The sequence below is a fragment of the Coffea eugenioides genome, chromosome 4, assembly GCF_003713205.1.
Source record: "Coffea eugenioides isolate CCC68of chromosome 4, Ceug_1.0, whole genome shotgun sequence".
Taxonomy (NCBI): Eukaryota; Viridiplantae; Streptophyta; class Magnoliopsida; order Gentianales; family Rubiaceae; genus Coffea; species Coffea eugenioides.
Genome location: NC_040038.1, coordinates 25,099,559 through 25,113,280, shown reverse-complemented (window position 1 = coordinate 25,113,280; position 13,722 = coordinate 25,099,559). Strand labels below are relative to the sequence as shown.

The 13,722-nt window shown below is 36.4% G+C and overlaps 1 protein-coding gene across 10 annotated transcripts; it reads right to left on the bottom strand.

Moving 5' to 3' along the window:
• Positions 1 to 2,223: 2,223 nt before the first annotated feature.
• LOC113767571 (DEAD-box ATP-dependent RNA helicase 35-like) lies at positions 2,224 to 13,269 on the bottom strand. Of its 10 annotated transcripts, none has more exons than XM_027311712.1 (6): positions 13,194 to 13,269; positions 12,547 to 12,609; positions 12,398 to 12,449; positions 8,273 to 8,362; positions 5,071 to 5,993; positions 2,224 to 3,239 (listed from the first exon to the last, which is right to left on the bottom strand). In XM_027311712.1, exons 5-6 carry the CDS (start codon positions 5,976 to 5,978, stop codon positions 2,375 to 2,377), a joined length of 1,773 nt encoding a protein of 590 aa, XP_027167513.1. In that variant the 5' UTR covers positions 5,979 to 5,993; positions 8,273 to 8,362; positions 12,398 to 12,449; positions 12,547 to 12,609; positions 13,194 to 13,269; the 3' UTR covers positions 2,224 to 2,374. The 10 variants fall into 10 exon arrangements, with proteins under 10 accessions (XP_027167513.1, XP_027167511.1, XP_027167512.1 ...); XM_027311710.1 differs by lacking the exon at positions 13,194 to 13,269 and adding an exon at positions 12,709 to 13,152; XM_027311711.1 differs by lacking the exon at positions 13,194 to 13,269 and adding an exon at positions 12,804 to 13,152 and having other exon boundaries at positions 8,273 to 8,390.
• Positions 13,270 to 13,722: the final 453 nt, after the last annotated feature.

Below are 13,722 nucleotides of genomic sequence, written 5' to 3'. Positions count from 1 at the left end.
AATCTGAAGATGGCGGTGGAAGTTCCGGTCAACTAGCAAAGCTTGCAGTCTATGTTCTTCTGTAGCTTAATTCAAGACGACCCTACGAAGTACACCCAGCTGTCCCTTGCAAAACCACAAGCCTGTATTAAGTCATTTGTCGGTGTTTTTTTCTGGATGATGGTCTTGAAGTATATAGGTTGAAAAGTGCAAGAATCACCTAAGGACTTGTATTTAGAATAAAACCTGTGCAAATCTGTAGCTTAGTCATATATTGTACAGCCACTTATCTCTATATCTTCACCTTCTTTTTTCCTCTCCCTTAGTGTCACGTGTGCTTCATTACATGCATAGCGTCGTACTTGAAGATACAGATACTCTGCCATTTCATTCCCTTTTCTGCTCTTTTTTTAGTCTGCATAGTGCAGCAACTTTTTGAAGAAGTTGCAAGGGTTTATTACATATACTTCAAAGTTATACTACAATCATGACTCTCTTTTTTCAATTTTTTTGGATAAATTAGACCAAGCTCCCGTTAGTTTGTCAAAGAGATGAAGCCCTCCCTTCTAGATTTGAAAATAACACAAACCTCCCCTCTAGGTTGTCAGACAAAATTACAAACCTCCCTTAGGTGTAAACTGAGGTTCGTGATCACTTTGAAGATATGCATTATTATTTTGATTTTAATAGCGAAGAATGCAGAGATATTTCCTCCTATGGGCTTTAGCCATTGAACCTATTAAGGTAATGATGCCTCAGGGTTTTCCTTACCGTTCCTATGTCTTGCAAATTGATGCTTGGTCTTTTCTTTTACCCAAACAATAAGTAATTTTAGGTTGTTCTTCGTCATGCACAGAAGGAGAGGACTGGCCTTTTACAAGTACTGTGCCAAGATTTTGATCCATCACTTTTGACCAGAACCCTGAGTGCTCCAACAAGGCCTAGCTAAATATATGACTAGCTCCCGGGCATATAAATTTGAGGAATCTTGTCGAAGGCCATGGAATTTTACTAAGCTTAGATCTCAAGTTTCTTTCCAGGTCTCTCCTTTCTATCCGTTGTACCTATAATGGACTTATTAATTAACAATCTGATCAAGTAATTATGCTCCTTAAACGTATAGGTAGCAAATCAATTCATTTAACTAAATTTACCCATACCCGCCCATGAATAGATGGGTATGGGTATCTTAAATTTTTGTATATGGGTAACCAATCAAACTCAATTAACTCATTTAAAATTTTCTTCCCCAAGTCTCCTCTCTTCCCCCACCCCTTTTTTTTTCAAATTTTTTATTTTGTCATGATGTTAACTACTTTTGTTTCATTATTATTATTATTTGTTGGTTTTATCTTATCATTTTATTTTATCTTAGTTTGTTAACTTACTCATTTTTCAGCATTACTAATTTATGATAAGTTTTAACCTCTTTTCTTATCTTTCCAAAATGAAATTTTGAATTTATTTATGAAAAAAATGTTAGGGGTTCAAAATTTTTGGATTAAGTTTTTATATTAACTTTTATAGTACTTAGTTCAAATGTTTATATTCTTATTATTCAATTATTAAATAATATGTAATTTTGCGACATAGAGTATGGATGGAAAAAAAATAGTAATTAGGCTTATTGAGCATTATAAGTAAATATTTAAAACTAATGATGGGTGCAAAGAGCAGTATAAATTGATAACTTAGTTTGCAAAAATGAATTTAAATGAGTTTACAAAAAGTTAAAATAAATGAGTTATAAATGGGTAATTGAGTTATCCAATTCATTTTTTAACTTACCTATTTATACCCATCTAATTTACCCATTACCCATTTTACCCAATTCAAATCCGCCCAAGTCACCCATTTTAACACCTCTACTTAAACGTCTCATAATGCGCCTAAAAGATGTGTTTCGCATAAAGTTCACAAATGAAACTGTAGGCACATATTCCAGAGCAGAGCAAAACCGCCCGAGTTCAGCATGCCCCATAATTCAGAGATGATCTTCATCAAGGAGTCAGGAACGAGATCAGCTGAATGTCTAGTGGCCTTACCTCGTGTGTAATAAAAAAGTGACATTTTACACCTAAGTCACGTAACGTTCAACTGTACAAGAACAGCAAGGGAGTATATGATTGTCCGTGACGCCATGTAAAGGAGGGCGAGTGCATAACCGTTCCCAAATATTATCCCTCAACGGATTTGCAACATGGTCTTTTACCATTTGACAATAAAAGGAAAAGGAAATAAAGATGCACCAATGTCTAGGGCTTCCACAATATTAATCGCAAAAAAGAGAAGGAAAATTGTGATACATCATTACGTTAACAACTACAACAAAATATATTCTACCTTCAAACAGTTTCCATTTACAAACTCATTGGCACAATCCAAAGGAAAAAACTCAAATTTCCCCGCGATAGCCCCCAGATCCATAGTAGTCTCTTCTTGAACTTGCTATTTGTGTGCTCCTTTGATGTTCCAACTTGGGACAATCACGGATCCGATGACCAAGTCCGCCACAGTAAGCACAGCCTTTGACTCCACTAGCATTTGTGATTGCATCAACATCCTCCATTGGATCATTCAATTCTGCCAGCACTGGAGGTATTCTCTGTTTTGCCTCCTGTAGCAAATGCTTCAAATCTAGAAGTGTAGTTTCACTCTGATTTTTGTTGATAAATGTCGTTGCAATTCCTGTTTTCCCACATCTTCCAGTACGACCAATCCTGTGAACGTAATTTTCTATTTCTGCTGGCATGTCGTAATTAATCACGTGCTGAATATCTGGAAAGTCCAAACCCTTTGAGGCAACATCAGTGGCAACCAACACATCTTTCTTGCCTTCTTTAAAGGACTTGATAGCATACTCTCTCTCTTCTTGATCTTTTCCTCCATGAATTGCAACTGCTTCAACGCCCTTTAACAGAAGATATTCGTGAATGTCATCAACGTCAGCTTTATTCTCACAGAATATCAGAACAGGAGGAGGTGTCTTCTGCAAGCACTCAAGGAGGTAAACAATCTTTGCCTCTTGCTTAACATACTCCACCTCTTGAATCACATCAAGGTTTGCCGCTCCAGCCCTTCCCACATTAACCACAACGGGTTTAACCAATGCGCTTCTTGCAAACTTTTGGATCTTTGTGGGCATTGTGGCAGAAAACAAAAGAGTTTGACGCTGAGCTTTAAAGTGATCAAAGACTTCTCTTATGTCATCTTCAAAACCCAAATCCACCAACCTATCTGCTTCATCTAATGTTAAATACCTGCATACGAAACAAAGTGGTAAGTTTGAGGTCCAATATTTAAGAGAATAGAAAAGTAGAAAGAAGCAGCTAACAATGGTGTAAAACATAACTCTGTATGTTCTTGCTAGTTTAAGTGCCATCAGAATAAATAGCACAGATCCAAAGAGCAAAAACTACACCCATTTGAAATTATGAATTCTACTCTTTCAAAAACTTAGATCCTAAATCAGCACCACACCCAATAAATAAGAAAGTTATATTTGCTTAACCACCAGCACCCCACATCAATGTCAGTTGAACTCATTCTTCAACCATACACACCATCAGTTATAAACGTAGCAACAAGTACAAGTTTCAGCTTCCATACACCTAGTTTTTGTCGTTAGACATCTCTAAGATCCATTGGAGTTGCAAGCAACAGGTATACTCCCTTGACAGACATGAAAATTTAAATTCTCCAGAAATCAAGAAAAACATCATATTAGTTAGCTCGTTGATCTTCTAAAATCATATGCAGCCACCAGTGTCTAAAACATCAGGTAGAAGTTTTAGTTAAATAGTCTAAAGCTGCTGAAGGATTACATGTTGGTCAGATTCCAACTCCAACTACTTGCACCAGTATTATGTCATTGTCTATTGATTACTTACTAACTTTTTATAGAAATTTTCAAACTGGAGAACCAGGAACAGAGAGCTCCCCCCCCCACCCCCCGCGTCTCTTCTTCCACCCGACTCAGGTCTAATTCCAGCATTGAATAGATTGGCGGAGAGCGCAATCCCCAACTCAACAGATCATTCCTTTTTAGGCAGAAAGGCTTATTCCGTCAGGTGGATTAACAACTCTACCTAATTGTCAGCTCTCAGATGACCACTACCTAAGTAGGACCTCTTTTTCTGTTTTCATAAGTCAAATGCTGCTGTATTATACCAAAATAGTTTTTTAATGACACAAAACTTTTGGTCTCAAATCTTTCTTCCAGTTCCCAGTAATTCTCCAATGATGTCCAGAATACATTATCTATACCAACTTTGAAGATCATATTGTAGCTTTATATTGTGTATTTACCTCCAAATCCAGATACTAGCAGTAGCATCTTGTGTAGATAATGATGATATCAACATATACTCTTCCTAAGCAGTCCATTATTTCAAGAAACAAGCTTTTTGGGGAAAAAAAAAAAAAAGTAACAACACTACAACATAAACATTCTTTTTACTATCATTTAATTCATCACTTGGATTCAGAATAGAAACTTTTGCAACATAGTGAAAACCAATAAGAAATTGGTCATAACTTGCATTAACATCCCAATCAGGCCCTTTACAGATGTAAATGGTCACTAGATATTAAATAGACTCTGCTATAAACCAGAAAGTTTCATATAACACAAAAACTGAAAGTGAAACACAGGTAACCAGTCTAGAAAGTCCTAATGGTTGTATGTCCAATTGATGTCTACACATTCTACATTTAACCAAAGCATGCATTCATACATAACAATATCTGAAAAGAAATTATGCTCTTCTATTTTCCAATAGAACACAGAGATCACAAATCCTCTCAACACTTAAGATTGACCTCTAACATGGAAAAGTATCATGCAAATCAAAAACTAATAGATGACATTAAAGAGCATATACTTCTCACAGAACCAGTCATCATCACAAGGACTAAGAACAGACACCAATTATATTTGGTGCCAAATATAACACAAAAAATACAGATAATATTAGCTTGGTACTTAGAAAGAAAACAGCTTCATAATATGTGATTCACAAGGCAAACAGAGAGAGCAAAAAATACCAAGCACAACATACAACTAGTTAAGTCCAAGGAGAACAAAGTTACCTGCAACTGTCAAGATTCATTTTCTTCTTTGCAAGCATATCTTTGAGTCTTCCTGGCGTAGCAACCACAATGTGAACTCCTTTCTTCACAACCTCCAACTGAGACTTCATGTCAACTCCACCAATGCAAAGCAATGGCCTTAACTCTGGATAACCGTACTCCCTCATGGGTGCAAGAAACTGCTCCACAACTTCATAAGTTTGTCTTGCAAGTTCTCGTGATGGACAGACAATTAAACCAAATGGCCCTTCTCCAGGGGCAATTGGCATCATTATTTCTTCTTGAAGTGCCACCATGATCAGTGGCAAAACAAACACCAGTGTCTTACCAGAACCCGTAAATGCTATGCCTATCATATCCCTTCCTGCTAATATAACAGGAAGACCTTGAACCTGAATAGGGGTTGGTTGCACAATCCCCTTCGCTTTCAGCTTCTTCAAAATCGGGTCAGGAAATCTCATATCCTTAAAATTCTTAATTGGTGCAGGAATATCTTCGCCATCCACAATAATATGCCACTGCTTCCTTATTGCATCACACACTTTCTTAGACAGCCTCCTTATATTCAACGGCGGTTTCCACCCCGTAAACAATGGTTCCGTGTAAGTAATCCCTTTAGCCAACTCCCGAACAGACATCAAAGTTTTGCGATCAGAGAGATGCTCAATCATCTCTTTCTCCTGCTGTACCATTTGTTCAGTAGGGCTAATTTCAGGTTGTTCTTTTTTCAACTGTGAGGCCTTTACTAGCAAACTAGGCTTTGCTTCTACAAGCTTCAATTTTTCAGCTTCCTCTTCTTCCAGGGTAGAAGATTTACCTTTCCGTTGCAATATTTTCTGGACTTCTAATGCCCTCCTCTTTGCAACTGGGATGTACTCAACATAATCATCATCTTCCTCCGTCATCATTATCTCCTGTGGAGTCTAAAATAGGCTAAATAAGTGAAAGAATTTGCGAAACAACAATGGAGTGTTTTATAAAAGGAAAGAAAAAAAAATGTTGGCTTTTCTATCTAATTCACTATTCTTCATAGGGCTCTACCTCCCTCCAAGGACGATTAGAGGAATAGCATTCCGATTTCCATTAAGATAAGACAGCTGTTCTGAATATCAGCAGTGAACATGGAGTGTTATATAAATGACCTCAGTAACACTTTAGCACACGCTGTAAAATATCACCATAGAAAAACTAAACACGCTGTAAAATATCACCATACAGAAACTAAAATGACACCATGCAACCCATGCCAATCATGAATAAGAAAATCCAGACTACTGTCGTCATGGCACTTGATAGCTTTGTCAGATGGATTTTTCTTTTATAAGTCAAACTATTGTAAAAAGAAAGCTCAACTAGTAGCCAAAAAACCTCACCATTGTTGTAAATCCAGCTTGCCCAAACTGTGAAGTGTTTTGTTTAAAGATCAAACTTCTTAAGTAAGAAACTAAACGATCTTATCCTACCTTCCTACCTAAATGCCCATGGAAGTAGGGATGTACTCGAGCCAAGTCGAGCTCGAGTAGAAACTAAACGATCTTATCCTACCTTCCTACCTAAATGCCCATGGAAGTAGGGATGTACTCGAGCCAAGTCGAGCTCGAGTATTGCTATACTCGAGCTCAACTCGACTCATATGTACCTAGGCTCGAGCTCGGCTCAAGCTCGACCGAGTCCAAACAAACGATACTCGAGGCTTGACTCGAGGTACTCCCTTTAAGCTCGAGACTCAACTCGATAAGGCTCGACCTTTAGTCGAGCCTTATCAAGTCGAGTCTAATCAAGCTTTTTGACTCGATTCGACCAATGCCGTCTGCTTCTTGCTTAATATCAAGCTTATATGAACTACTACTGGGGAAAATTCTAGCTGACTGGTAGACTGGAAAAGGGGCACCACTAGAATTGGAGTTTGCAACAATAGAGTTCCCCTGACCTTTCACAGCAACTGAAGATTGAACTGAATCAGGAACATAAGTCTGACCAAAAAAGGTGACGTTTTGGGAAGATCCACAGGCAAGCAAGTAGCTATCAGTTGGAGTAAATGAGGCATATAATCCATGATTCATCAATACAAATACAACCAAAAGTATCCACATTCTACCTCCCACAGTTAGCATCTTTAACACCCCTAAGTCCTGTGAAAGTACCCAAACTAACCAAAATTCCCCACAAAATTCCAAAATTCAGCAAAACATGAGCTGAGCCACCAAATTGAGAGACAAACAATTATCTCAAACAGCCACAATATCCCAACTACCACAAGCTCAATTCAAGAAACTAATGCCAAGATCTATCCAGAAATTCCTTTTCCCCACAAATATCACTAATTTTACAAGTGCTTTTTCAATTAAAAGATAAATGGAAGGTATGACATAGTGAAAACAGAAAATTTCATGTGCTTCGGCCCCTTGGCGTTGTGTACTGTAGAACAGAATAAATAAGAAAGCAAAGGAGCAAATGAAAAGTAAGCATAAAAATGATGGACCCATTTGTTGCAAACTGATCCAATGATCACAACCAACATCAAAGTTACAAGCAACGCCAAAAAAGGTCAATTAAAACTAGGTTGGCTAAATTGACACTTGGCTAAAGAAAAAGAAGCCCCCCTTGCCAGATTGTCCCCTTTCCTTTCCTTTCTATTGGAAAAAGCCATAATCAAAACTTGCAAAAATTAAACCAAAAAAAAGGAAGAAGAAATGAAAAAGAAAAGGCCAGCTTTCATCCCATAATGATTTACGCCCAAGGAAAATCTGCCATCATTCAGGATTCAGCTGCTTCTCCGCACAATAAGTTAGATAGCAGTCAGCTCATAGGGTCTCCCCGGTCACTTGGTTTAAGCAAACATCACAAGTGATTTTCTGTGATTCTTACCAAAAAAAAAAAACAAGTGATTTTCTGTGACATGTATCAGTCTTTCCAGAGCTAATAAGGTTCGTTCTGTCATCTCTTACACATTTTGACAAACATGTAGCATGCATCCCAGTCATCTTAAATTTACCCATAAACAAGATTGGTGCTTGTTCCCTATGTTAAGGCTATCAAAATCACCAATATCCAACAGAAGCCAAAAAGGAGTATTCCTATCAAGATTCCTCTTCTGGACTCAAACACGGTACATGAATATTTGTCAGGGGGCATCACAATATGATTGGAGTAACCAGATGCGGTAATCAATCATACTACATTAGAGCAGAGGCAGACATACCAGTAACCAGATGCGGCGAGCTCACTCTGTAGCGATGGCGATGGAGTTTGACAGATGCGGCGAGCAACGGCGTCGGCGACGAGCGAGAGACTGAGAGTAACGGAGATAGGGTTTAGATCTAAATCACTCAGAGTCAGTGGTTGGTAGTGATGTACTTCGAACAGAAAGTGAATTTTTTCTCAACTTTCTTCGAACAGAGAAGAAAGTAGAAACTAAAGTCTGGAATTTTTCACAATTTTTTGACACACTTTCCATCTTTTCTTCCCTTTTTCTAGACATTTTTTCTTTTTAGGTCTTTTTACAATTATGTTATTACTTTTTTGCCATTATAAAATTCTATTATAAAGAAAAGTATATCATAAATTCAGTATAACTTATACCCATAACGGTCATTTTATAATTATAATACATATATATTTTTTAAATTATAAATATATTATTTAAATAAACCTTCGACTCGTCGAGTAGCTCGACAAGCCACGAGCCTCAAAATATTGGCTCGAAACTCAACTCGAATGACAATCAAGTAGCTCGAGACTCGGCTCGAACTCGGTCAACCCGAGTTCAAGCCAACCCGTTGACCCCGAGCTACTCGCAAGTAGCTCGGCTCGCATACATCCCTACATGGAAGATAATGTGGAAGGGCAGAAGGGACAAATAAGGCAAGTAACAATCAAACCCCTCTCTCTCTCTCTCTCTCTCTCTCTCTTAAGGCAGGAAAACACAGCTAGCACTCTCGAATGTGCTCTACCAGTTCATTAGCAATGTCTGCTTTCTTGTTGCCACCAAACCACAGAAGGGAGCCACAGAAACAACACAACAATTGTCTATTGAGTCATAAGCTACTATTTTTTTGCTAAATTTTTGGCTATTTTATCGAATTCAGTTCTCGAAAAGTAATTCATACTCGAAACAGATACTAAAGTGTAAAATCCCAGCCAAAAAAAAAAAATCATCCCAAACATCGACCTAGATAAAAGACTAGAAAAAGAAAGATTATGCGTATAGCGCTTCACAACCAAGAGATCAAACGCCAAATTTCTAAAATTTGATAAACATAGGTGATCACATGAACTGAAAATAGAGGTCAAATGAAATCAAAAAAAAAATCAGAAGCTAACAAAACCCATCAATAAAAGTACAATTTTCAGTCTAATTCACTCAAGAATCAGCTGTAACAAGTAAAGATTAAATCTTTTAAACAAATTTATCAATGCATGCATAAAGAATTTTGCACACTTCAACACTGATTTAAACCCTGACCTAATGCTCAACAAAAAGGGAAAAAAACAAATAATTATTTACATACGAATGGGAGAAGCGATATAGAGGCGTCTGACTGAAGGAAAAGTAAAGTGAGGAAGAAAATTACCAGAAAGGCATAGCGAATTGAACGTAAAACCTAGAATTTGGGGCTGTTTCGGAAATAGGGAGAAAAAGGGGGAATGATACAAGAGATAACAGCCACAAGGGAGAGGAAGGCAATTGAAGAAGTGTAGCGTCTGAATAAATTATGTGCGGAGAGCTGAAAATTCTTTGAGAAAGAAGTGGAAAAATTATTAAAGAAGGTGAGATTTCTACGAAAACGAAAAAAAAAAAAAGAGAGAGAGAAGAAAAGAAAAGGGAGGGAAACGTTATGTTTGGGACCTTCAAGTGAGACGGAAAAGAAATGGAACGAACGAATTTTGAAGCATCCCAAGTGCGGAAAGTAAAGGAAAATGAATTTGTAAATCTTTTTCCGACCAAAAAGGGGCGGAAGGCAAAGGAAAACGCATGGGAAGCTTACAGAACTTTCTTTCAAATTGTCCATTTTATCCTCACGAAACTTTATTGATATGTATACCCAAAATCGTTCCCTTCTAAAAACTCTCAAATAATATCAAAATTTCTTCTCCTTTCCCTTCTTTTGTTTTCTTTAATAACTTATCATTACATTACTCTTCTTTTCTTTTTTATCATAAACTCCCAAACTAGTCTAGGGTTATAATGAGGCTCGACAGTGATTTACTATATTATGAGGGGTGGGCTTTATTGAAATTTCTGGAAATTTAATTAATATACAATTGAAGGACGTGGTAATTTGGATTAGACATCATTTACTCGTAGATTGAATTGAATTTCGTACTCTACCTCTTCCCTTTTTCTTTTTATCTTTTTTTTTCCTCAGCTTTGAAATTAAAAGTTTTAGCAAGAACAATCATTGGATTAAGTGGTTAAACTCATTATATTTTCTCAAGAATTTGATCTTTGCTTTGCGCAAGGTATTGTAGGTAAACATTACATTTGTAAAGTAAAAGACGTTAGCTAGTATAATCAGTCTTTAAAAAGTTAACTATATTTCAAATAGTCAAACTTTTAGGAATAAAATTCAGATGACATAAAAGTTTATTCATTTTTTAGAATACCCCCCCTACAAACAAAAAATTGCTATTTTCATGTTCTTTAAAATAGTAAATTCTAAGTTTTATGAGATAAATTCTGTTTGTGGTGTTCTCATTTACTTTTCTATGTCTTATTTTTAAGCTCAAAAGTTTATTTAATAACTTATGAGAGAGTACATCTCAAATGGCTTTTTCATAAAAAAAAATAAAAAATAAAAAATAAAAAGCTGAAGCAAAAGAAACACACTTGCATTTATAAGTAAAATAGAAATTTTCTGGCTCTGCAAGGCACAGCCAATGCACAATTTGTTGTGTAAAAAATATTGAAAAATTCCCTATAACTCTCAATTTTAAAATTAATAGAACAAGGAAGATCTTAATTGTCATCATGTTGAGAAACCATGTCCATGTGCAAACTATTATAGCAGTAGGGTAATTAAAGCAATGCCCATGTCCATGCGCAAAACCAGAGAAACTAATATAACAAGGAAGCTGCAAAATAATTGAAGACTGAGGTATGTTAAAAGTCTCTGTCCCCCCAAGTTAGGATCCGTCCATTGAACAATCCCCTTTCAATGAACCAAGGTATGGAACTCAGAAGTGGTTATCTGTGCCAGGAATTATTCAGTGCATGACCAGTCCCTAAAACCAAAATTTAAGCAGAAATCAAATTATATAAAACAAATCGTGATTTGAGTGCAGATTCTACTTGCTGAGCCCCATAACATGTGGAAAATTAGAACCAAGACAGTAGAAGCTGGGGAAATACTCTTTAACTGGTCTGGTCCTAAGTATGATAGTCACTAAAATGACAATGCAGTAAAAGTCAAAAACAATCGATGAAATTAATGTTTCTAGGTCTATCAAAGTATTATTTCCAATGGAATTTAAAGATAGTTCGAGCCATTGCAAGACATTAAAGGATCATTCAGCATACAAACACAAAGGGAAAAGTAAAATCATTTTTGTTTAGGACCGAACAGTAAGCTAAAGAACATCTCTCAAATCATCTAATACTCCATAACAATGGGACACGTAAATTTTCAGAAAACTAAACCAGTGTAATGGTAAAGCTACCTTTAGAAGCAAATCATCAAACACAAAGCATGCTACTATTGTAAGAGATGATCACACACCTTAAACACTGGATGTTTAATTTGCTGTGCTTCTTCTTGATTCTTTCAAACTTACAAAACAATCAATAATAAAAAAAGCAAACATTTCGGCTAGGAGGTCAATTTTGGGGGAAAAAAGGCTAGAAAAACTCAACAATAAATTCATCAAATGGCTGAAAATTGATGTGAAAGTGTGAGTTTTTCTTCATGTTTTTGGCTAGGAAGGCAAATAGGGGTGGGGAGGGGAGATGTATAGTGCTTTCCCCTCTTTGATTCTCTCCTTTTTCTGGGAAAAAAAAGAATTGCATGGTTGGGAGATGAGATAGTGTACATAGAAGGTAAATCGGAAGGCCAAGCATAAATTGGGGAGGAAAATCACTAATTTTTTTGGCCAATAAGAATGTTTTTTAAAATACACTTTATTAATATTTCGATGCCTTAAAATACCACATAAAACCAGTAACGCGCGGCTATATCTTCTTAAGAAGCATAAGCAAAAACTTATCATAAGAGTAAATAGCCAAACATATAGGCACATAACACTAATATTACAATATTTAAAATATCAGCCCATATAATATTAACAAAAATTTCAGCAAATTAATGATACAAATCAGAGGTAAACTAACCTGGAATGAACAGAAATTTTACTGCAAAACCTTTTCTATTTTCGGACCAAAGCTGAAAATTACAAAAAAAAAAAAAATATTACTGATCAGTATATATATCCGTGGTGAAAAAAAATAAAGAAAAAAAGAATGGCAAGAAATGTATTTACCAGGATGCAAGGGAACAAAAGGCACCAAACCACTTGCGAGGATTTTCCACTTTCCAAACAAAGCTGAAAATACCAAAAAAAAAAAAAACACTAATTGTGTAGCATTCGTGTGTCTGCTATGCGAAGAAGAAAAAAGCAAACAAGTTTTAAAATTTTCTTTACCATAGAGGAATACACCAAAAGGCAAGAAACCTCTCTATTTTTCTTTTCACCTATGAGAAAATGAAATAAGATGTATATCCTATAAAGCCTCTAACCTCAAGCGCCCTTTTCTATTCCTCCGGTTTTTAATACTGATTCTACTTCCCTCTTACTAAGCAGCCATCAAATCGAAGCCGAGAGAGTAAAATTTAGAGTCAGAAATTGTTGACAAAGATCTGAAGGTTGAGAAATAAGGGTTCGTACGGGCTTAGTGAATCAGACAAGGGACCATTTTTTGAGCAAAAAATCCCTGAATTTTAGGGTAAAAGTATACACTTAATCTATGAAAAAATTTGTGGGTTTCATGTCTGCAAGTACAAATACCTAAAAGGAAAAAATCTACAGTGAAAATAAGAAAGAAATTGCGGTGATTGTCAGGCATAAAAAGGGAAGAGAAAGGAAAGAAGAAATAGAGAAGCCAGAGAGAGAAGAGAGGGGAGACTTACCCAAAAAAGAGAAGAGACGGGAGAAGGAAGATAACAATCATCAGTTCGTGCAAACTCTCCAGGTAAGGAAAACAATCAATTCTTTAATCATCATTAGGAATGATCCAACGGTTCTTAGGCATCAATCTTAGATTAAGACACGATCCAACAGCAGAAAGTTGCCAGAAAAATCTTTATTACCCTAACAAATGCAACTAAGGGGGAGATATGATTCGAAATTACAATAGTACCCCCCAACAGTTAGGAACTATTCTGGCCTCCTTTTATTCCTGAAGGGCTTAGTGGACATTTAACACTTGGATAGACAAAAATGCCCATGAATAGTAGAGCACTATTTGCCAAAGCAATCAAAACTCAAGGGCTTAGTTGACATTCGCCATAATTTCAACACAAATTTTTTAAAGTCCCTCAGTCTCCTTCGAACATGTGGCACAATGTGGTGCAAAGTCTTAACTCGAGATTTTCTTACTGAAAAAGGGCATTTGAGCTTGTTTAGCGTCCGAGACATCAACCAAAAGGAAATCTCCAA

Excerpts from the sequence above, each read along its gene's own strand:
- LOC113767571 (XM_027311712.1), bottom strand. The coding sequence starts at position 5,978 with ATGATGACGGAGGAAGATGATGATTATGTTGAGTACATCCCAGTTGCA. Across the intron at positions 3,240-5,070 it reads ATGAATCTTGACAGTTGCAG|GTATTTAACATTAGATGAAG; the intron begins GTAACTTTGTTC and ends TTTCGTATGCAG.